A 23,247-nucleotide genomic window follows, 5' to 3' on the forward strand; every position below is an offset into this window, starting at 1 on the left:
CGCATGCGCAGTACAAAACGTCACTCTGGCTGATATGTTGACGTAAACACCGCGCATGCGCAGATCGTCTGAGGCATTTTTTTTGAACGGGAGACAATATTCGACGGGCACTATTCAAAGCTATGTAAACAGTGGAGGGAGACTGTACTTGTCAGATTGTTTCTCGCTGTTGCGGGGCGGGGTTTTCCGTGTGCTGAAGGGCGGGTTTTGTCTGTGTTGCAGGATGGGTTTGGTGTGTTGAATGGCGGGGTTTTGCCTGTGTGTGCGAGGGCGGGTTGCAACATAGACAAAATCCGCCCTTCAACACACCCACCCCGCAACAGCGAGGCTCAATCCGACAACTAAGTTCCCCCGCTGCTTGCATAGCGTCAGATAAGGTCTCTGACGATCTGTGCATGCGCTGTTTACATCACGCCAACTGATCAACATATCAGCTGGAGTGACGTTTGTTACTGCGCACGCGCAGACCCATTTTTCGAGGGGAGACATTTCTCGATAAAACACAAAGTCACAGCTGGGAAACTCATTGATGTTTCCAAGTTTGGCAGAGTGAAAGTGAAACGACTTGTTTGTCCAGCTTTTCTCATTGTTATCTGAATACAGGGAAGCTGATACAGCATTAAAACCAGTAAACCGATAACGGGGCTTTCATCATTCCTCACTGAAGCAAACATAACATTGTTGCATTTAAATGAAACCTGTCCTGAGAAAAATATGTAGGCTGATTATTGCTATCCTTCCAGAAATGTAAGTTGCCTGAATCTCTTACTGATCTGTGGCTTCAATACACCGTGAGTCTCAAATCTGGAGCAAGCATGCAGCAAGTGAAGTCAGAGGGCCAGATTCATGTAGATCAGCGGATCTTTAGATCCGCCAGATCTACCTGTTTTACGATCCGCCGGTGCAATTTAGCGAGGCTAGTGCATGATTCATAAAGCACTTACCTCGCAAATTGCACCGTCGGATCCTAACTCCCCCCGGCGGAATGCAAATTCCGCGGCTAGGGGAGTGTACAATTTAAATCAGCCGATTTAACTGCGCATGCACCGCCGGCGAAAAAGCCCAGTGCGCATGCTCCAAATGACGTCGCTAGGACGTCATTGTTTTCGGCGGCTAGGTTACTTACGGCCATCCGTATTCCCGACGTACTTGCGCAAACGACGTAACAAATTTAAAACTTGGCGCGGGAACGTCGGCCATACTTAACATTAGCTACCCCTCATATAGCAGGGGTAGCTATCCGCCGGAAAAAGCCGAACGCAAACGACGTTGAAAAAGAGCGACGGGCGGGCGTACGGACGTTAATCGGCGGTTCTCCTCATTTGCATATGCGACGTGTAAAAAAAAAAAGCGACGACACCTAGCGGCCGGCGGGAGATTACAGCCTAAGATTCGACTGGTGTAAGTCACTTACACCAGTCGGATCTAAGGGAGATCTATGCGGAACTGATTCTTATGAATCAGTCGCATAGCTCCGACCGTGGGATCTCACAGATCCGACCGTGGGATCTCACAGATCCGACCGTGGGATCTCACAGATCCGACCGTGGGATCTCACAGATCCGACCGTGGGATCTCACAGATCCGACCGTGGGATCTCACAGATCCGACCGTGGGATCTCACAGATCCGACCGTGGGATCTCACAGATCCGACCGTGGGATCTCACAGATACGACGGCGGATCAGGAGATCCGCCGTCGTATCTATTGATGAATCTGGCCCAGAGTCTATAATCTGCGCTGCTTCTGTTTGTTTTACACCTTATTTTAGCACTCGGTCAGTGTGTGACATAACCTATAGATGATTTTATCTCGGCATTTGCTGGCTCGTCTTGCACCAAAATAATTGATAGTGTGTGATATATAGGGGTTCAGGAACACTGCCAGCCACTTGTAAAAATTACCTTTATTAAACTAGCAAACGGTCCAGAAAACCCGATTTCTTCAGCAAATGAACACAAAAAAGTCCATAACTTTGGTGAAAAGGAAAACAAGAGTTTGGCTCACTGCCACTATACCAGTCCCACACTGGGGTTTCCTGTCTACTTTAGGGGTTCCAAAGGGGAGGTTTTCACGGTTTAGCAATGGTGGCTCGATCTCAAACTTAATCCACCCTGATCAGGTGTGTCCTCCTCTCTCTCTCAGCCAAGTGCCAACAGCTTCCTTTTCTGAACTCGTTTTAACCCCTTTAAGACAAAAATCGCAGATCGCCGCCATTACTAGTAATAAAAAAAAATAAAATAAAAAAAAATGTCATCATTCTATCCCCTATTTTTTGTAGGCACTATAACGTTTGCGCAAACCAATCACTATACGCTTACTGCGTTTTTTGTTTTTTTTTTACCAAAAATGGGCTGGATTCAGGCGCCCCTTCTTATTCACAAAGCACTTGCCTCCTAACTTACGGTGGCGTAGCGTAAATGGGGCCGGCGTAAGCGCGTGTCATTCAAATGATGTTGAGGGGGGAATGTTTTATCCAAATTAGGTTGACCCCCGCGTACTTTAAGTTTTTTACGAACGGCGCATGCGCCGTTCGTGAAAAAATCCCAGTACGCATGCTCGAAATTCCGACGCAAAACGTCATTGCTTTCGACGTGAACGTAAGTTACAACCAGCCCTATTCGCGAACGACTTACGCAAACGACGTAATAAATTCCAATTTCGAAGCGGAAACGACGTCCATACTTAACATTGGCTGCGCCACCTAATAGCAGGAGCAACCTTACGCCGAAAAAGCCTAACGTAAACGACGTAAATAAATTGCGCCGGCCATACGTACGTTTGTGAATCGGCGTATCTAGGTTATTTCGCATATTCTACGCCGAAAACAACGGAAGCGCCCCTAGCGGCCAACGTAATATTGCACACAATTCTACGCCGCCGCATTCAAGTTACGCCGGCGGAGGAAGCCTATTTTTTTTAGCGTATCTGCCTTTGAGAATCGGCGTAACAATACGCTGGCGCAGATTTGAAATTACAGCAACGTATCTGGAGATACGCCGCCATAAAAGCTTCCTGAATCTACCCCAAAATGTAGAAGAATACGTATCGGCCTAAACTGAGAAAAAAAAAATATATATATATTTAAAAAAATTGGATATTTATTATAGCAAAAAGTAAAAAAAAAATATATATTTTTTTAATTTGTCGCTATATATATATTTTTTTTTAATAGCGCAAAAAATAAAAACCGCAGAGATGTTCAAATACGACCAAAAGAAAGATCTACTTGTGGGGAAAAAATGACGTCAATTTTGTTTGGGAGCCATGTTGCATGGCCGCGCAATTGTTAATCAAAGCGTGACAGTGCTGAAAGCTGAAATTGCGCCTGGGCAGGAAGGGCAGGAAGGGGGTATATGTGCCCAGTAAGCAAGTGGTTAAAGGAACCTATTTAGAAAATAAAAAACAAACCTTTACAACCCCTTTTAATACAGGGAATGCATTAAGGTGAAAAAGCATATGCAATTAGAACCACTTTTAACCGCTTGCCGCCTGCCCGCCGTCAAATGGCGGAGGGGTGGTGCAGCTCTCGTTCTGGGACGTCGTCCCAGAACAGCCGCTCTCACGTGCCCTGCGCGGCGATCTCTGTAAAGAGCCGCGTTTTTTTTAACCATGTGATTGGCTGTGTCCAATCCCAGCCAGTCACATGTAAACACGGAAATGCCGGTAATAGCCTCTCATCACCTCACACTGACAGTGTGTGGTGAGGGGAGCTGATCAGTGGAATCTCCTCGCAGGGGACATCCAGACATGTAATCAGTGCACTAATCATCAGTGCCTTGATTACAATACTGCACCATTAGTGATGCCAGTCAGTGCTGCCCATCAGTGCTGCCCATCAGTGCCGGCCATCTGTGCTAATCAGTGCCACATATTTGTGCCAATAAGTGCGGCATATTCGTGCCGCCTCATCAGTGCACATCAGTGAAGGAGAAAACAAGTTACTGACAGAAACAAAGAAAAACTTTTTTTTTTTTATAAATTAGTAAAAAAAAATAAAATAAAACCCAACAGTGATTAAATCCACCAAAAAAAGTCTCTAGTTGTGGTAAGAAATTTATAAAAATTTCACATGGTTATAGTGTAGAATGACCGCGCAATTGTCATTCAAAGTGTGAGAGCGCTGAAAGCTGAAAATTGGCCTGGGCAGGAAGGGGGTGAAAGTGCCTTGTAGGCAAGTGGTTAATAGTGACCTTTTAAATATCTGATTGGTGCACATGAACGTGAGTTGCTTTGATGACCTGCTGTGTTTTAATATGTGACCTCGATGTATAAGGCTCCATTCACATCTAGGTGGACGAAATCGCGGCGTTTTGTCCCGCGAATTGCGGCGGCAAATAGCAGCGTTTTGTACCGCGATTTGCGGCGACAAAACGCCTCGAACGCGTTTTGGTCCTCGAACGCCGAAAGCCGCCTGAAAACAAGGTCCGGGACCTTTTTTGAGGCGGCAGGCGACAGGCGTTCGGCGTGGAGATGTGAACCATCTCCATAGAGGGCAATGTGTTTCCAGCCCTCTGGCGGCAGCGGCGTCACACTACAGGCGACAAAACGCCTAGGTGTGAATGGAGACTAAAATCGGAAAGACGATTTCATGTTCTGTAATGATTAGAACGGTTGGTGTGTATCTGGCTCATCCCTAGTTCTATTTTCTAGCCGGCCGCAGGAAGCCAGGATGACCGAGCCTGAGTCAGTGGAGGAGTCATTGACATTTGATGTGGTAGATGCTGATTCTGAGTAATGAGGCGCTTCATACAGATCTGACTCTAATATGTGTGTTTCTCTATTAGCAGGCAAGAGATGGCTATCTTGTTCTCTGTTGTTGCAAGAGGAACCACCATCTTGGCCAAGCATGCCTGGTGTGGGGGAAATTTCCTGGAGGTGACAGAGCAGATCCTGGCCAAGATCCCATCAGAAAACAACAAGCTGACCTACTCTCATGAGAGGTGAGGTATTTTCCATATGATATTGTAGAATACTCTGGCTGGGTAATATTGTGTAACAAAGAAAAGTAAAGGTGCAACAATCAAATGTCTTTTTTAAAGAGAATCCGCCACCTCTGTACATTCCTTAAAGCACTTGTAAAGGATTTTTCTTCTAAAATAACAAACATGTTATACTTACTTGCTCTGTGATGATATTGCACAAAGCGGCCCCGAACCCCCTCTTTTAGGGTCCCCTGCCGGTGCTCTCAGCTACTCCTCTCCTTGGTGTCAGCCACCATAGTAAACCGCTTGCTATGAGGGCAGACATGCAGGCTCACTATGGAGCTGTCCTATGTCATAGGATAACATGATGGAGAAAAAAGACATCTACAGCCAAAAACGGCTGCTGAAAAAATGTCCAAAAAACGTCCAGTGTGCATGAGGCCTAAGGCTTCATTTCCACTGGCGTTTTTACAGCCACTTTTCTGAGCGTTTTTTACAGCTTAAAAACGCCTGTCCATGTTATTCTATGGCATCATGCCCACATAGGCGTTTTTGAGCTGCAAATGGCATAGGCGTTTTTGAGCTGTAAAAAAACCTAGTACCACGGCGTTCTGTGGCTCCAGCAATAGAGCTTTAAAAACGCCAGACATTAAAAAACGCTCAAACGCCCAAAAACGCTACCGCGGCGTTTTTGAGCTCCAGTTCATAAAAATTTTTTTTTTTTTTTTTTTACAAAATAAACATGGACAGGGGTTTTTAAGCTGTAAAAAAGGCTAACAAAAGTGGCTGTATAAAACGCCAGTGGAAATGAAGCCTAATAGTTGCCCAATAATTAAGCACCCATAGATATTCACCAAAAAAAGCCAAAACCTCCCTTTTTTACTTTTTTGAATATTCGGGTTTGAAGTTTATTAACATTTTGGATTGGCTGTGAGCATCGTAGTTGTGTAATAATTAGGGTTGTCCCGATACCACTTTTTTAGGACCGAGTACAAGTACCGATACTTTTTTTCAAGTACGCGGATACCGAATACCGATACTTTTTTTTCAATGTCATGTGACAGTTTGACAGATGGGCACTGATAGGTGGCTGGTACTGATAGGTGGCACTTATGGGCACTGACTAGTGGCTGGCGCTGATGGGCACTAATAGCTGGCACTGACAGGTTAGCTGGCACTGATAGGTGGCAGTGAGTGAAGGGGAGTATATAGGGCAGGGTGCAGGTGGGTCCAGAGTGCAGGTGGGTGCAGTGTGCAGGTGGGGACAGGGTGCATAGTGCAGGTGGGTCCAGAGTGCAGGTCGGTGGTGGGTGCAGGTGGGTGGTGGGTGCAGAGTGCAGGTGGGTGCAGGGGAGTACAGCGTGCAGGTGGGCAGTGGGTGCAGGTGGGTACAGCGTGCAGGTGGGTGCAGATGGGTGGTGGGTGCAGGAAAGTACAGAGGGCAGGGTGCAGGTGGGCAGTGGGTGCAGCGTGCAAGTGGTTGTAGGTGGGTGCAGTTGGGTACAGCGTGCAGGTGGGTGCAGAGTGCAGGTCTGTGGTGGGTGCAGGGGAGTACAGAGGGCAGTGTGCAGGTGGGCAGTGGGTATAGGTAGGTGCAGTTGGGTACAGCGTGCAGGTGGGTGCAGAGTGCAGGTGGGTGGTGGATACAGGTGGGTGGTGGATACAGGAATGTCTTCCCTCTCCCAGCACAGACTGTGGCTGGAGAGGGTGGGCGGAAGCCAGGCTTCTGTATTTAGATGTAACATAGCAATGTGCTTCTGTCCAGCCGGATTCTCGGCACCCGCCCCCGCACTCCTGCAGCATCGCTCCCTGACGTTTGTCACACTAGAGCTGGTGATGGAAAGCTTTTCCTGGGCAGAATTAGCACACTTGGCACACTTTAAAACTCACCCCTCCCAACACAGACCTCAGATACAGCACGGCTCAATTCAGTGAGAGAGCTGCCCCTCCTCTCAGGCTCCTCCTCATGACCTGTGACTCTGAGACATGTCAGAGCCGGGGAGGAGCCGCCTAGGAAAAGCTTTTCATCCCCAGCTATAGTGTGACAAACGGCAGGGAGCGATGCTGCGGGAGTGCGGGCGGGTGCCGAGAATACGTCTAATTGGCTATAGTCACTTTACACAATCTTTTACTTACTTGCCTGCCTGCTACGATGTCCTTCCTGCTCGTCTGAACTCCACCTGCTCTCCGCCCGTTCTGCCCACTCTCAGCTCAGCAATTAGCACGATCTTCGCTGCTAGGTCTCCGCCCCTTCTCAATCCCCGCTCTCCGCCCCTCTAAGGTATTCCAATGATCTCCGTTGTCTCCCCACCCCTTCTCAGCCCCCTGCTCTCCGCCCCCTCTCGTCACTTGAGGAAAAAAAAAAATGTATCGGCAGAAGCATCGGGAGCATTTGCGCGAGTACAAGTACTCGCGCAAATGCTCAGTATCGGTCCCGATACCGATACTAGTATCGGTATCGGGACAACCCTAGTAATAATGAAATTAATCCTCAAAAATACAACTTGCCTAATAATTGTGCACACAGTGTAGAGCTCATCATTTTCTAGCTTCGGACATTGGCATGGTTGTACAGCACTACCCGCAGCTAGATGAATGTAAACAAAGCACAATTTACAGCACTAGGCTCAGAGCACAGGAAAGAAAAGGCAGAGATAATGGCTTACATTGCGTATTCATTATAATGTCTTGTACATGTGTTCTAACAATATCTTCATCTGTCTCTTTATATACAGTATATAACTATCAATGATTATCCTGTGGAATAACTGTGTCTTCCTTTTCTATCCTCAGTTACTTGTTCCATTACATCTGTCAGGACAGAATCATTTACCTGTGCATCACAGATGATGTAAGTGATTTTTAAGTTTTGTTTATGGCGATTCTGTTCAATGACCATACATTACTATACTGAAGTGAACTGGAGCGGTGCGGTGGCAGGACGCTAAAAAAAAGTCCTGCAAGCAGCATCTTTGAGACTCTTCAGGAGTGGTGTATACACCGCTGCTAAAGCGCCCCTGCCCATTGAAATCAATGGGCAGTGCCGGCAAAGCTTTTAACTCTTTTTTTCAGCCGTTAGCAGGGGTGTTAAAAGCGCCCTGCTAGCGGCCAAAAAGTGCCGCAAAATCAACGGTAAAGCGCTGCCAAAAATAGCGGCACTTTACTGCCAACGCCTGACTGCCCCAGTGTGAAAGTTCCCTAGGAAATACAATATGAAACCACATTTGTTCCACTGAGATTACATACATGTAGAGCTGCAGGATTAATCGTCATCGTAATTTTTTTTTGCCCCTTGTGATCTTGACAAAGTGTTTCCCATTTTCCCAATCTTTGGTATGCAGAGAATTTTCTCTCTGCTCTCCGCCATCAAAAGTCAAAGTCTGGGCAATCTCCAAAGTTTTGAAAACATTCTATCAGTGGAATGTCTAAACATTGTATCAATTTGTCTTTTACATCAAAGGAATAGACTTCTGTATGTAAATTAGGAACGTTTATACACGAAACCTTTTTCTGACCGTTGTTGTTTTAAAGTTTAAAATATTATTATTTTTTTGCTAGAAAATTACTTAGAACCCTCGAACATAATAAAAAAAAAAATATATATATATATATATATATATATATATATATATATATATATATATATATATATATATATATATATATATATATATATATATATATATATATATATATATATATATATATATATATATATATATATATATATACACAAAATTATATTATATTTTTATATATATATATATTTTTATATATATATATATATATATATATATATATATATATACACAAAATTATATTATATATATATATATATATATATATATATATATATATATATATATATTTTTTTTTTTTTGTAGAGACCCTACAGAATAAAATGGCGGTTGTTTCAATATTTTATGTCGCACTATATTTGCGCAGCGGTCTTTAAAATGCTTTTTTTTTGGGGGGGAAAAAACTGCTTTAATGAATTGAAAAAAAAAATAATATAACGTGAAAGATTTTACGTCGCGAGAATTGTGATCTTTATTCTAAGCAAACAAATCATGATTCTCATTTTGCAGCTCTACATACAAGTATAATAGTTGACTGAATATATTTCTAATTCGTTTATAGTCCTGCCCAGTTTTTCACATGTATATTTTACAGCTGCTCGAGGTCTCAATTTTTCTTTTTCTATACACTGTGTAGCTGCTGATGACCAGCAGTTGATGGTGCCCACATGGATATCGGAGAGCTGCAGTATGACCACAATGAAATGTGAAAAGCATATTTGTGTTTTTTGTACAGTGTTTACTTTTCTGAGTCTATAAGGTGTATTGCTCCTGACGTGGTACATGTGTTCTTTTAGGACTTTGAACGGTCCAGAGCGTTTAGTTTCTTAAATGAAGTCAAGAAGAGGTTTCAGACAACCTATGGATCCAGAGCACAGACTGCACTTCCTTACGCCATGAACAGCGAATTCTCCAGCGTCCTGGCAGCACAGCTGGTACGGTCCGAGACACAGAATGAGAATTTCCAAAGCTCTTTGATTTGAAAGTTTAAATGTTATGCTGATAAAGTGATCTAATATATAAAGATAATGAATGCAGTGCAAGGGACAATGATTATGTACCCATATCGAACAGCCAAAGTTCACTGACATCACATAAGTTTAAGCCGCTCTCTGCCATGTTGGCATCCCACTTCATCCCCCTCTAACTAATCGTTGATATGACAAAAAACCTAAACGGCAGTTCTACTCACCTGAACCTTCAGTCATGTAATGCCACCGGCTTAAAGAGGAGTTCCACCTAAAAATTGAACTTCCGCTTAACCCACTCCTCGCCCCCCTTACATGCCACATTTGGCATGTAATTTTTTTGGGGGGGGGGGAGTGGGGGCTTCAGGAAAAGGAGGACTTCCTGTCCCACTTCCTCCTTCCGCCGAGGGGCCGGAAAGGCGATTAACTTAATCGCCTTTTCACAGCCCCTCCCTGTAGGCAAGCGCCTGTCCAATCGGACGGCGCCGCTCCGCTCGCGCATGCGCAGTGGGTGCCCGGCCGTGAAGCCGAAAGCTGTCACTGCCGGGTGCCCACACTAGAAATGAGGGGGGGCGAGGAGCGGAGCCCCGGCCGGCGCGTCGCTGGAGCCGTGTTGCAGGTAAGTGTCAGTTTATTAAAAGCCAGCAGCTACACTTTTTGTAGCTGCTGACTTTTAATAAACTTAAAAAATGGGTGGAAAACCCCTTTAATGCTTCCCTTTTCTTATGTTTTCTTTCTGCTGTTTTTTTTTTTTTTTAACACTCTTCGTAACGTGGGCACTTCCAATTGGTTGTCCAGCAGAAAGGGTCTATCGGCACCCAGAAGATCATGGCAGGGCACCAGTGGTCTGGTGGGTTTTTTAGCCCTGGATCATCAGCCGCCTGCATCGGTATATTGTGGTGAGGGACCTGTAATCTGGACTAAAGCCTGGTACACATGATCGTTTTTTCATTCTGAGGTGCTAGGTAGGAGGTCCTGTACTAACCATCCAATATTGGTTCCGCCAAAACACACTGGTTAGCTCTCGCAGCCATTTGCTGCGAGTGCTGATTGGCTGCTGGTTTTCCAACAAGCTTATTCAACAGAAGCTGGCTGTGAGATCGGCTTCTGTCAAGCAAGGACATGTATACACAGGCCAAATGTTGCCCAGTATCTACTGTATCAGCTGGTTTCAGGCAATATTCGGGCCCATGCTTACAGGGCTTTAAACTGGCTATATATGGATCAAAATTCAGCCAGTTGAGTAGGGACTGGCTGGCATTCAATCCATCTATGAGCATGCTGATTATATCCAAGTCAATCCATTGACCCACTTGGGTGCAAGCAGCCTGTCAAATTTTTTACATGCGATTTGCTGCTGGCGGCTATAGCCACTAGCAGTAAACATTGTGTTCCTCTTGCTGGGAAGGCCCCCCCCCCCCTCCGGCAGAACATAATGGCTCTATGCGGGAGGCAATCCCCCATCAACACAGTCTGTTGATGGGGGAATCGAGCGATTTTCATTCCACCCATTGTGGAAAGAAAGAAAATTGAATCATCTATGGGCTGCTTTAGGTGAGTACATCTTGTTTCACTAGGTAAGCACAGTAAAAAATCTGGCAGGATTGATAAGGGGTTGGTGGGGGGGGGGGGCCTTTTCTGTGCTGCCTTAAAGGGGACGTAAACCCTGATGGGTTTTACTTCCTCTTTATTTCCCTGCAAAAGTAAAGCATAATGTTCTAGTATGCACTATTATGTGTCGCTTACCTGAAAACGAAGCCTGCGATGTCACCGCTGTCCCCGTTGGATGGAAGCATCCATCTTCACCCCTCTTCCTTCTGGGGCCACGGACTCCGGCTCTGTGATTGTCCGAAGTCGCGTGATGTCACTCCCGCGCAGGAGTCGACAGTCACGGCATGATCTCTTTAAGAAATGGGCCGATCGTGTCCTTTCTAAAGTGTGCATGCGCCGATGACGTCGGTGCACATGTATATTGTAAATATATTTCCAGCACCTACGGGTAAGCCTTAATATAGGCTTACCTGTAGGTAAAATTGGTTGTACAGAGTTTACTACCACTTTAAACTGGCCATACGTGGAGTGAATTTCGTCAGGAGAGGTCATGATCTGAGCCATGGGTGGCCCTGTCGGCACCTTCCTGCCAGTGTTCATTTTGGCAACAAATTTCAATTTAGTTTTAGTCTTACGACTAAAATGGCATTTTAGTTTTAGTCCCATTTTAGTCTTTTGAAATTGTTTTAGTTGTATTTAGTCGACTAAATCGTCAGTACATTTTAGTCGACTAAAACTCAATGGGTGTAATTAAATTGTAATGCATTAGTTGACATTTCTCTACAATTTCCAAACTCATTATATACGGCTGGAGTGAAAAATCTAATATTATTATTTATGGTATTGAGGTATAAACATGCACTACAGACCATGTTCATTTTGAAGTCAAATTTCAATTTAGTTATAGTCTAAAACCTCGTACACGCGATCGGACTTCCATCAGACTTTTCTGTGGATTTTTGTTCAAAGGGCGTTGGCCGTGAACTTGTTCTGCATACACACGGCAGAACATTTTCAGCCAACATTCACCAAACCACATTGTTTTTCAGCTCTTTACTGCCACCCTTTGGGCAACTTCTACTATTGTTGTCTGATGTTTCGCATTGGTTCAGAGCATGCGTATTTGTACTTTGGATTTTGGTTGGACGGACTTGTGTACACAGGATTGGATAATCCGACGTAACAGATTTATTGTCTGACAGTTGGTGAGCATGAACAGCCAACCTTTGTTGTCGTTAATTCCGCCAACAATTGTCTGATGGAGCATACACACGGTCGGATTACCTGACACAACATGTCCGTCAGACAATTATTGTCATAAAATCCGATCGTGTGTACGGGCGTGTGTTTGGTCGAAAATTCTGACCGTGCGTAGGCTCCATTGGAATTTTTTGTCGGAATTTCTGACAGCAAAAATTTGAGAGCTGGTTCTCAATTTTTCCCACAAGAAAAATTCTGATTGTCTGTATGCAATTCCAACACGCAAAAAAACATGCATGCTCGGAATCAATTTGACGCATGCTCGGAATCGGTGAACTTCATTTTTCTCAGCTCGTTGAAGTGTTGTACGTCACCGCATTCTTGACAGTCGGAATTTTGTGTGACCGTGTGTATGCAACTCAAGTTTGAGCCAACATTCCGTTTGTCATTCCGATCGTGTGTATGCGGCATAAGACCTCATACACACTATTAGATTTTCTGCAGATTTTTGTCTTCAGGTTTACCAAAATCATATAATATGAGGTCAAACCTTAAAACGGGGGTTCCGCGGGAATTCGTGTTTTTTTTTTTTTTTTTTTCGATGCTTCTGGCGCTTTTAACTTGGCTAATCTGGTACTCACATCTCCTATTATTGCAGCCGCCGGCATAGTCATTCTCCCGCAAAAGATGTTTTATAAAAATCTTCGATGGACGTTTCCATCTTGCTTGTGGGCACTCTGAAGCCCACGAGTAAATCCTTCCGGGATACGGTGAATGCTGATGTGCCAGCATTCACTGCTCTATCCCGCGCATGTGGAGTGTTGACAGGGAGCGGCGCCATCAACACTACACAGTTGCCATCACAACGGCCGGCGTCCTGAGAAGTTCACGCCCCGTTGTTGAGTGTTGAAACGTCACTCCCAGGAGACATTGCACACAGCCTTAAGGCGTAGGGGGGGGGGGGGGGGGGAGCTACACGCCCACTCCCGCGAGGAACAAGACCCGAAAGTGAGGCTGAATCGATCTGAATAAAGGTAACCATGGAGACCTGGAAAAAAAACACAGCGGATTAGGCATTACTGATAAATACAAAGTTCATTTTGAGGGTGAACCTCCGTTTTAAGAGTTTAAATTTGTATGCAATCAGGCAGGCCCTTGCACTACATGGTTTTGGTAAACCTGAAGACAAAAATCTGCAGAAAATCTAATAGTGTGTATGGGGAAATTGTTGGTCGAACAGTGACAGAACCAAATCTAATACAGGCGCGGTTCAGGTATTCTAACATCTGCAGTTGCCGTCTGTCAGAATACAAAAGCAAGCAGGGGAGATTTCTCCATCTGTGCTGTTTTTAGTGGGCTGAACAAAAAATAAATAAAAAAATCTTACAATGCATGGCCAGCTTATACTGTATCAATAAGCATGTCATTAAAACAATGTACCCGTAGTTCATTCTTTTATTGATTAATGTAAAACACTTGGCTAACCCTTCCATTACGAACATGCAGGAGTAGAGCAGGACAAAAGTCCCTGTCCCTGACTTTATATTCTCCTGGTTCAGTTCTGTAGCTCAGCCATAGGCGTGTGCCTGGGCACACCCTAATCACCCTGTGTGGTGCAGATTGCCCTGAAATATACTGCGTTAAACCTGCACTAACGCCCAGAAAAATACAGCATTAAACGTTGCATAACACACTGAAATATACAACGTTAAACGTGCACTAATGCACGGAAATATGCTGCATTAAACGTGCAGTAACACACTGGAATATACTGCGTTAAACATGCAGTAATGCGCAGAAATATACTGCGTTAAGCATGCAGTAACGCACAGAAATAGACCCCTGATATTTCACCAAAGCTCCCTAATGGGGCTCCTAAAATAAAGTAAATATATAAGAAAAATAAAAAACTACTGACACTGTCCACTGCCCTACTGACACCATCAGTATACTGTATATACACATGCAAATATGTTTGAGCTTTGGGGTGCACACCCTAATGCAATAGGCTGCGCACACCTATGAGCTCAGCTGTGACGTATTGGGAGAAGTTGTGTACAAGTTAAAAATCAAATGCCTCTACATACCGTATTTTCCGGCGTATAAGACGACTTTCTAACCACTTAAAATCTTCTTAAAAGTCTGGGGTCGTCTTATACGCCGGTAACCTAACATCTTACCTTACCAGAATCGCGGCCGTACGATATTTCAAAAGCCGTGCCTCCGACGTCTTCTGTTCCGTGATAGGTGGAAACAATCGGCTTCCCAGGAGGCACTGTGTTCAGTGTCCGCCTATCACGGAGGGCCTCTCGTCCTGTGTTTAGTGTCCGCCTATCACGGAGGCCCTCTCGTCCTCGGACGAGAGGGCCTCCGTGATAGGCGAACACTGAACACGGTGCCTCCTGGGAAGCTGAATGTTCCACCTATCACGGAACAGAAGACGTCGGAGGCGCGGCTTTTGAAAAATCGTACGGCCGCGATTCTGGTAAGGTAAGATGTTAGGTTACACGGCCGCGATTCGCATGGGATAAGGTAAGGGCACGGTCTGGCCATGTAATGGGGCACGGTCTGGCCATGTAATGGGGCACGGTCTGGTCATGTAATGGGGCACGGTCTGGTCATGTAATGGGGCACAGTCTGGTCATGTAATGGGGCACAGTCTGGTCATGTAATGGGGCACAGTCTGGTCATGTAATGGGGCACAGTCTGGCATGTAATGGGGCACAGTCTGGCATGTAGTGGCATAGTCTGGCATGTAATGGTGGCACCGTGAGGCGAGGCATGACTAGTAGGAAAGGGGTAGTCTTATACGGTGAGTATATCCCAAAACCAACATTTTGGCTGGAAAATTAGGGGGTTGTCTTATTCGCCGAGTCGTCTTATACGCCGGAAAATACGGTATATATGGTTGATGGATGAAGGCGCTATAAAATGTTTCATTATTTGCTGTTGATGTTTTTTTTTTTTTTTTTTATAATTTTTTTGTAAATATTAATGGCCTTACTTCACATTATCTTACTGTAAAATGTGTTCCTATTTCAGTGATGTATAAAAAGCAGAGTGGTATGTGCGGATTTGATGGTAGAACAAAGGTGGTATACAGAGAGTAGTCTAGGCGATATGTTGAATATAGATGGATGAGATCAGCTGTACATTCTACGATTGTCGCCCCCAGCAATCATGTGAGCAGCACTGGATGAACACAATCTGTATTAGCCGGTCACATGGACACATGTGATCGGAGGAGAGTGTTCGCTCGAGCAATGTGGGCATCAGGTGACCACATACCAGGCAGATTTTATCTGATTTTTGTATCATTCTTCTGTCTTCACTATACAGAAGATTCAAGAAGAAATATGTTCACGCTGCACTCTTTAAAACAAATGTGTATGGTGAACCAGGAAAGAGGGGATCACTGTGTACAGAAGACAGCAGAAAACTACCCAGTACTCTGCCCTACCAATCAGATAGAGGGACTAGTCGAATGTGCTTAACCACTTGCCCACCAGGCCAATTCTGACATTTCTCTCCTACATGTTAAAATCAGAATTATTGCTCTTGCTCCAACGTTTTGGGGCAACACCTCACATGTGTGGTTTCAACACCGTTTTCATATGTGGGCGGGACTTGTGTATGCGTTCGCTTCTGCACGCGACACTTTAAAAAAAAATGAATGTAATCATCCCTTGTAATAGGATTATGGCATGACAGGACCTCTTTACGGTGAGATATGGGGTCAATAAGACCCCACATCTCACCTCTAGGCTGGGAAGCCCAAAATCAAAAAACGCTCACAGCTTCCCAGCCGAGGCGGCGCCACTTTATTGAATGCAGAGGCTATGCGTGACGTCATAACATCGCGCCCAGCCTCCAAACGATCATAGAGACTCCGGCGACCGACCATCTGGTCTGCTGGAGATCTCTATGGTGGACATGCAGGCCAGCGGATCTGTTCTCCAACTCACCGATCGCAGTGGTGAGTCGATAGAAGCACTAGAGGACGGAGGGTGAGTGAGTGAGTGAGTGAGTGAGTGAGTGAGTGAGTAACTTGTATAGCGCAACAAATGCAAACTTAATCCCCTCTCGCCGCCTGCAAGAACGATCAAGCGGCTGACCAGCCGCTATGATCATTTAATGGTATAGGGAATCGCCGGCTGAAAACTGCAATATCTGAATAATGCTTGTAGCTGCAGGCATCATTCAGATATTCCACCACAAAGTCCAGGACGTCTTTAGACCCTCTTTAGACCCTCTGTGGTTCAGTATTTAGGAGGGGCACCTTGCAGCTGTACTGCCTAGGACCATGTAGAAGCAGGGTACCGTTCTTCTCCACATCTCTGTATCCTTACCTTCTATTGTCTCCCTATAGAAACACCACTCAGAAAACAAGACCGTGGATCGTGTAGTGGAGACACAGGCCCAGGTGGATGAATTGAAAGGCATTATGGTCCGAAATATAGGTAAGTCCTTCCTGCTAAGAAACACGTCCTGTGTGCCAATTTAACACCAGTACCAGAGGTACAATCTGCTATCATTCAAGTGGTTCTAAAGGCTCAAGGTTTTTTACCTTCATGCATTCTTCATGTCCTCCCAATTCTTACCTGAGCCCCATCTTGATCCAGCGATGTGCACGAGAGCCACAGCTTTCTGGGAACGCTACCTGCTCATTGGCTGAAACAGCAGCGCGAGTAATTAGCTCCCGCTGCTGTAAATCGCAGTTAATGAGCAGAGACAGACGGCGGGGCCAAGCCTCGGCTCTGTGTGTGAATGGACACACAACTGGGAGTGAGCTTACTCAGGTGCCCCCATAGCGCGCTGCTTGCTGTGGGGGCACTAGGCAAGAAGGAGGTGCCAGGAGTGGAAAGGATCAGGGATGCTCTATATAAAACCATTACACAGCTTAGTATGACATATTTGTTTATTTAAAATAAAAATAAGAAAAAGTTACTGGTACTGGATTAATAATGGTGTGTGAGAAAGTTGAAGTCTAACTCTAGGACAGCATGGGGAAGATTTTTTTATTTTTTTTGCCCATTGTCATTGTTTTTTTATATTTGGGTAATGACATCATACTGAGCGGGAAGCTGTGACCTACATGACCACTTCCCAGTGCAGACATATAAAAAAAACTCTAATAAACACCACAAAGTGATAATTTTGTAAAGTAACCAACTGAATGATAAATGATTAAAAAATCAAAAACGCCTGTGATACTGAGTGAACAAATTCATATTGTGTCATAAATACTTGAACATAAACATTAATAAAATTGAATTCATTGTTAGTTTTTTTTACATGTATGCTCTTAGGTAGCGTGACTTTATATATTTTTCTAATTTTGTTCACTGTACTTGGTTTCACAGGAGAGTCGCTGCTTTCAATCTATACCTGTAGACCATACCATAGGTTTACAAGCGTAGTACAATTTCTTAGCGCAGTTTTTTTCCCCCTTTTTTTTTCTACTTCCCAGCGCAGACATGCTGCACTGAGTAATGGTGTACCTGAAATAGTCTTAAAGCAGGGGTCTCCAAACTTTCCAAACAGGGGGCCAGTTTACTGTCTCTAAGACATTAGGGGGGCCGGACTGTGGCCATTGGGAGTAGAAAAGGGTCCAACATCAGTGGGAGAAGTTGTGCCCCATCCTTGGTGTCCTTTTGCCCAATTGTTGGTGTCATTGGGAGGAATTGTGCCCCCTCAATGGTCTCAGTGTGTGTGTGTGTGTGTGTGTGTGTGTGTGTGTGTGTGTGTGTGGGCGGGGGGGGGGGGGGTTAATGTTGGTATTAGTGGATGAAATGCCCCAAGGGCCTGATAAAATCAAGCAAAGGGCCGCCCCTGGCCCCCGGGCCGCAGTTTGGAGACCACTGTCTTAAAGGATAAGTTTGCTTTTGGAACATGTTGCATGTTACACCCGTTTGTAGTGTGGAACATGTAACATGTTTCAGGATCTGCAGCCTCTCCCACCCCTGATCTCTCCTCTGTGATAGTGGACAGGGGATATTCTTCACGCACCCACTGTCACAATTTGAAAACTGATTGGTTTACGTTTTTTCCTGTGAAAGAATGCCTACAAGTACCGTCGGCCATCGTGGCTGATGGCTTGTAGTTCTCAATGAACTGTGAGTGCTCTCGTAGTCCATTGATCTTCCTGCTCTCAGGTAACCGCCTGCTTGTACCAGGCATGAGCAGATAACTATGCCGAGAGTCTGCAGGAGCCTGAGATTGCACCCGCTATCTGAAGATCAGGGGCAGGTGGGTTATGTTGCATTTGGTGTAAAAAACTAAGATTATTTTATGTGAATTTTATATAATAATGACCATTCCATTTGGAGGGTCAGAGGTTTAGGTTAAGTGTTAGGTTTTGACTACCATGGTCATCGGGTCAGCTAAATGACGTACACTGGTGACTGTCCTGGCAGCCCTAGCCTAGGTAGGTCCTTTTGTCTGACATATCTGCTGAAAAATCAGGACAGGTTGCATTTGTGTTCAGTGCATTCTAAGGCTCTGTAAAGATTGCAGTGCATAAAAATAACACATTATAGCACAGAACAATACGACACACACCAACACGCATGTGTATGTTGCATGAACATGTCCTTTTGTTGCATTGCTTTATTTGGAATAAAAAGTTTCTTTTATTGTAACTTGTTTTCATGCTTATTTACAGATCTTGTGGCGCAAAGAGGAGAGCGGTTAGAGTTATTAATAGATAAAACGGAGAACCTGGTTGACTCTGTAAGTGTTCGGATATGTTATGACATCATATTGTAGATCAATGTTTCATGTAACTATGGTCAATATGAACTTTGTATATGTTTTTAGCCTGATTGATTTTTTATTTAGTTTTTCCATATTAAATCTTTGTTATTCAAATAAACATTGAATACATGGTGCACCCATTTTAATTCCTTTGCGCTGACTGTGCGCAAATACACTGCCCCACTGCACTGCGCTTTTTTTTCTGTGGGGCCGCATATTTGCGTATCTCCCTTTTGTACCACGGCGTGCTCCCAGCACAAAGCCTGGGGTCTCACCCTTATGATCAGGACCCGGAATGTCCGATTCCATGTCACCTGATTGCTGTGATAGCCTTTGATTGGCTATCACAGTGATCAGTCAGACCCCTTTCACACTGGGGCCGTGGCCGCGTTATCGCTAAAGCGCCACCCATTTCTGAAGGGGTTAAAAACTCCTGTGTTGCGGCGCTTCCGAATCGCTGCCCATTCATTTCAATGGGCAGGGTGTTTGGGGAGCGCTATATACAGCGCTCCCAAACTGCCCCAAAGATGCTGCTTGCAGGACTTTTCGGAACATCCTGCAAGCGCACCGCCCGGGTGTGAAAAGTCGCACTTAAATGAATCAAAGGCGGTTTTCAGGCGCTTAGCAGAGGCTATTTCCAGCACTAAAGTGCCTGAAAACCGCCCCAATGTGAAAGGGGTCACACTATGAAGCCTGCCCCGTGTTTTCTAAGGACATTGTGTGACTGCTTTCAAGGGGGGACTGTACTGCAAAAGGGGTTGTGATGTGAAGGGGGGCTGGCGACCAACTTCATGAATATTATATAAAATTGGCTGCCACAAAACCTGGTCCCTGGTGCCAAGAAGGTTGGGGACTGCTGGAGTAAATGTGATGACCAGCCTGGTAATCTGGTAAAAATAAAAAATAAAATTAGCTTAGAGCTCCACCTACTGGCTGGAAATAAGAAATTGCATATAAGTAAATTTAAGCTAATTAAAAATAAGAACATGTTTTTGATACTGTATGTTTTAATCCTTAATAGAATTAGGAAGGAAAATGATATACAAATGTTATAAATTCCCTTTTAAAAGCAATTCACATCATTCTGTAAGTGTCAAAGATCAGAACAAGGGTAAGAAAATGGACCATAATTGCTACATAACACTTTCTTTACCACCCTGCACTAAGAACTTTGATAAGAAATCTTATTTAAAAGAATGTGAAGCTGACATAATTATCTTTTTTTATTTTTTGGAAAACCTAAAAAAATTGCTTCTGCTTTGTAATTGGTACATTACATTTTTCTAGTCTGTCACCTTTAAGACCACAAGCAGAAACCTGGCTCGGGCTATGTGCATGAAGAATTTGAAGTTGACGATCATTATTGTTGTTGTAACAATAGTAAGTATTCTTCTAATGCGTTTTGGGTGAAAGTGACACTGTCTTTGGGTAAAAAGTAACAAAGCAGGACCTGCAAATGAAGAGGCTTTATAGCTGGCTGTCCATTGCTCAAGCCTTTGCTTCTTTATTTTGCAAAACAATGGCCTCTTCACTTAGATCTCACTTTTTGGATGTGTTGAATGCCTGTGCCCACCGCTGTCTGTGGTTCCTTCCGCCTGCCCCCCTTGTCAAACTATTTCACATTGTACAAAAAGAATTTGGGCTAACTTTACTGGTTTCGTTTTTTTTTTCTTTAATTCATTAAAGTAATTTTTTCCAACCACTTTTTGTACCAGAAACATTGGTCACCAGGACCAATAGAAAGGATGATTCTCCCCAGCAGGGACACATTTTTGCTCTACATACACATTAAAAGAAACCTATCAAGAAACAGATATGCAGGTTGCAAAGCCAGAATCTATATTGCTCTTGTGACAGGGTCTCTTTAATAAAGTTGTATGGCTATAGTGGTCTCCATACCGTGGCCCAGCTGGCAGGTGTGCCCCCTTTGCTTGCCTTTATCCGGGCCTTGAGTCGAGATGCCTCCCACTGACGCCGGTGGCGGCGCGCTATGCCTCCCACTGACGCCGGTGGCGGCGCGCTATGCCTCCCACTGACGCCTGTGGCGGCGCGCTATGCCTCCCACTGACGCCGGTGGCGGCGCGCTATGCCTCCCACTGACGCCGGTGGCGGCGCGCTATGCCTCCCACTGACGCCGGTGGCGGCGCGCTATGCCTCCCACTGACGCCGGTGGCGGCGCGCTATGCCTCCCACTGACGCCGGTGGCGGCGCGCTATGCCTCCCACTGACGCCGGTGGCGGCGCGCTATGCCTCCCACTGACGCCGGTGGCGGGGCGCTATGCCTCCCACTGACGCCGGTGGCGGCGCGCTATGCCTCCCACTGACGCCGGTGGCGGGGCGCTATGCCTCCCACTGACGCCGGTGGCGGGGCGCTATGCCTCCCACTGACGCCGGTGGCGGGGCGCTATGCCTCCCACTGACGCCGGTGGCGGGGCGCTATGCCTCCCACTGACGCCGGTGGCGGCGCACTATTTATCCGCTTAATACCAATGATGGGGATTGTTTACTCCCACTGGGCACAGTCCAGCCCGCCTATATTCTGAAGGTCAGTAAACTGGCCCTTTGTTTAGAAAGTTTGGAGACCCCTTCTCCAGACACGTTTTTATATTTTCAGTGAACAGGAAGTATGATTTTATGACAGTGCCATTGAAGCTGTCTGGAAAGAATGGGAGCCGGTATCAATGAGAAGTATTCTTGGTACAGATGAATGTAAAGGACAGGCAACAAGCTTTTATTTATTGTCCCCATACGCAGTGGTTGTCAGCTTGGGTTCGTTCCAAACACAAGAGTAAGCTGGCATTGCTGGGCCAATCAGATTGGCACATTCCCACCCTTCAACTGCATGTACACAAAGGGGCAGGGATGCTTGTGATGTTATCCTTTATATGGCCACGTCACTATATTTGGTCAATGATGTCACAATCATCCCCACCCCTTTGTGTTTGTGCCATTGCAGGAAATGTCCTGACCACAGCTGATTGGCCCAGTGATGACCTCCGGGTTCAGGCCAAACCCAAGCTCATCGCTAATGCCTAAATATCATTTGACAATGGACGTCTCTTAAGATGCATTCTGTTTTATTTTCCGCTCCAGGTTGTTATCTATATCATCGCGTCGGCAATTTGCGGAGGGCTGACGTGGCCCACCTGTGTGAATTAGTAACTCCTCTGTCTTCCGATGCATGAGAGTGTTCTCCAGGAAACCAGAAAGTCAAAGTACTACCTATTCACACGCGTAGAATCCCGCTGAAAAGAGACTTGATAGAAAAGCCTTTTCCCCGGACACTGAGGTGTCCGATAATCTCCTTCATCGTTGCATCCTTCCATTCTTACTGGACATTGTAGCTCTATGCCTTATATAATGTGTCTGAGGGACCTTGGCCAGGAGTCTGTCACGCTGTATACCCTAAAACCCGAAGGAGATGGAGCATGGTAACTCCATTGGTTTTTCGTTTTTTCTTCTACACCACTTTCTTCCCGTCGCAGCCTCATTCTCTACCCTTCAATATCCCCTCATCTGTTTTTCACTTAAGTTACTGACTGTTTTAATCCCTTTTTTTTTCTCTTTTTTTTTTAAACCTGTCCAGCAGCACAATCTTGCCTCTGCTGGTGATGCCAAACTTTGGGATTGTTCAGTCCAAAGCCATTGGAAACCTGCGATCGCCCACCTGTCCTTGCATACGTCTTAAACAAAATTCATTTCAGAATTGCTCCAGCCACTGTTGATTTTTTCACTAAAGCTCATTAGTATTGTGAATGTTAATCTTTTCTGTTGATGTTTTTGTTTTTTAAAGCATCAGGCGGCCATTTTGAATAGAAATGCTAGGTGTGTTCTGCCCCATTGTTCTCTCCGTAGTTCAGTGGGTAAAGCACTCGCTGCCAATGATATAATGTGGGCATTGCTTTATTAAAGGGTATGTAAAGGAATTATTATTTTTTTTTTTTTTAATAAAAAACTTGTTATACTTACCTCCACTGTGCAGCTCGTTTTGCACAGAGTGGGCTCCGATCCTGGTCTTCTGGGGTCTCTCGGCGGCTGTCTCGGCTCCCCCCTCGCAAGAACTCATCACCTTCATGCGAGCTCGCTTGCATGGTGATGAGTTCTTGTGGGCCTGCGCCTGTGATGCAGCTGGCAGCCATAGCCGCTCACTGTATCACTCGGCCCCGGCCTGCCGCGTCATTAGATGTGTTTGACAGCAGCGCCAGCCAATGGCTGCGCTGCTTTCAATCAACCAATGAATGAGCAGAGAAGCAAGCGCGTTCACGGCAC

General features: G+C 45.2%; 1 protein-coding gene across 3 annotated transcripts in view; it reads left to right on the forward strand.

Annotated features, from left to right (window-relative positions):
* The window catches only part of VAMP7 (vesicle associated membrane protein 7), a 45,317-nt gene extending 22,413 nt beyond the window's left edge, over positions 1–22,904 (forward strand). For 2 of the 3 annotated variants that reach the window (XM_040323626.1, XM_040323627.1), the window contains 7 exons: positions 4,788–4,943; positions 7,719–7,776; positions 9,301–9,438; positions 16,592–16,682; positions 18,887–18,954; positions 20,266–20,358; positions 22,072–22,904. In XM_040323626.1, coding sequence (XP_040179560.1) covers positions 4,788–4,943; positions 7,719–7,776; positions 9,301–9,438; positions 16,592–16,682; positions 18,887–18,954; positions 20,266–20,358; positions 22,072–22,137 — 670 coding nt within the window. In that variant the 3' untranslated portion in view covers positions 22,138–22,904. The remainder of the gene's footprint in view (positions 1–4,787; positions 4,944–7,718; positions 7,777–9,300; positions 9,439–16,591; positions 16,683–18,886; positions 18,955–20,265; positions 20,359–22,071) is intronic. The other variant, XM_040323628.1, reaches the window with a different exon arrangement.
* The last annotated feature ends 343 nt before the right edge of the window (positions 22,905–23,247 follow it).

Source organism: Rana temporaria, chromosome 9 (genome assembly GCF_905171775.1).
Source record: "Rana temporaria chromosome 9, aRanTem1.1, whole genome shotgun sequence".
NCBI lineage: Eukaryota > Metazoa > Chordata > Amphibia > Anura > Ranidae > Rana > Rana temporaria.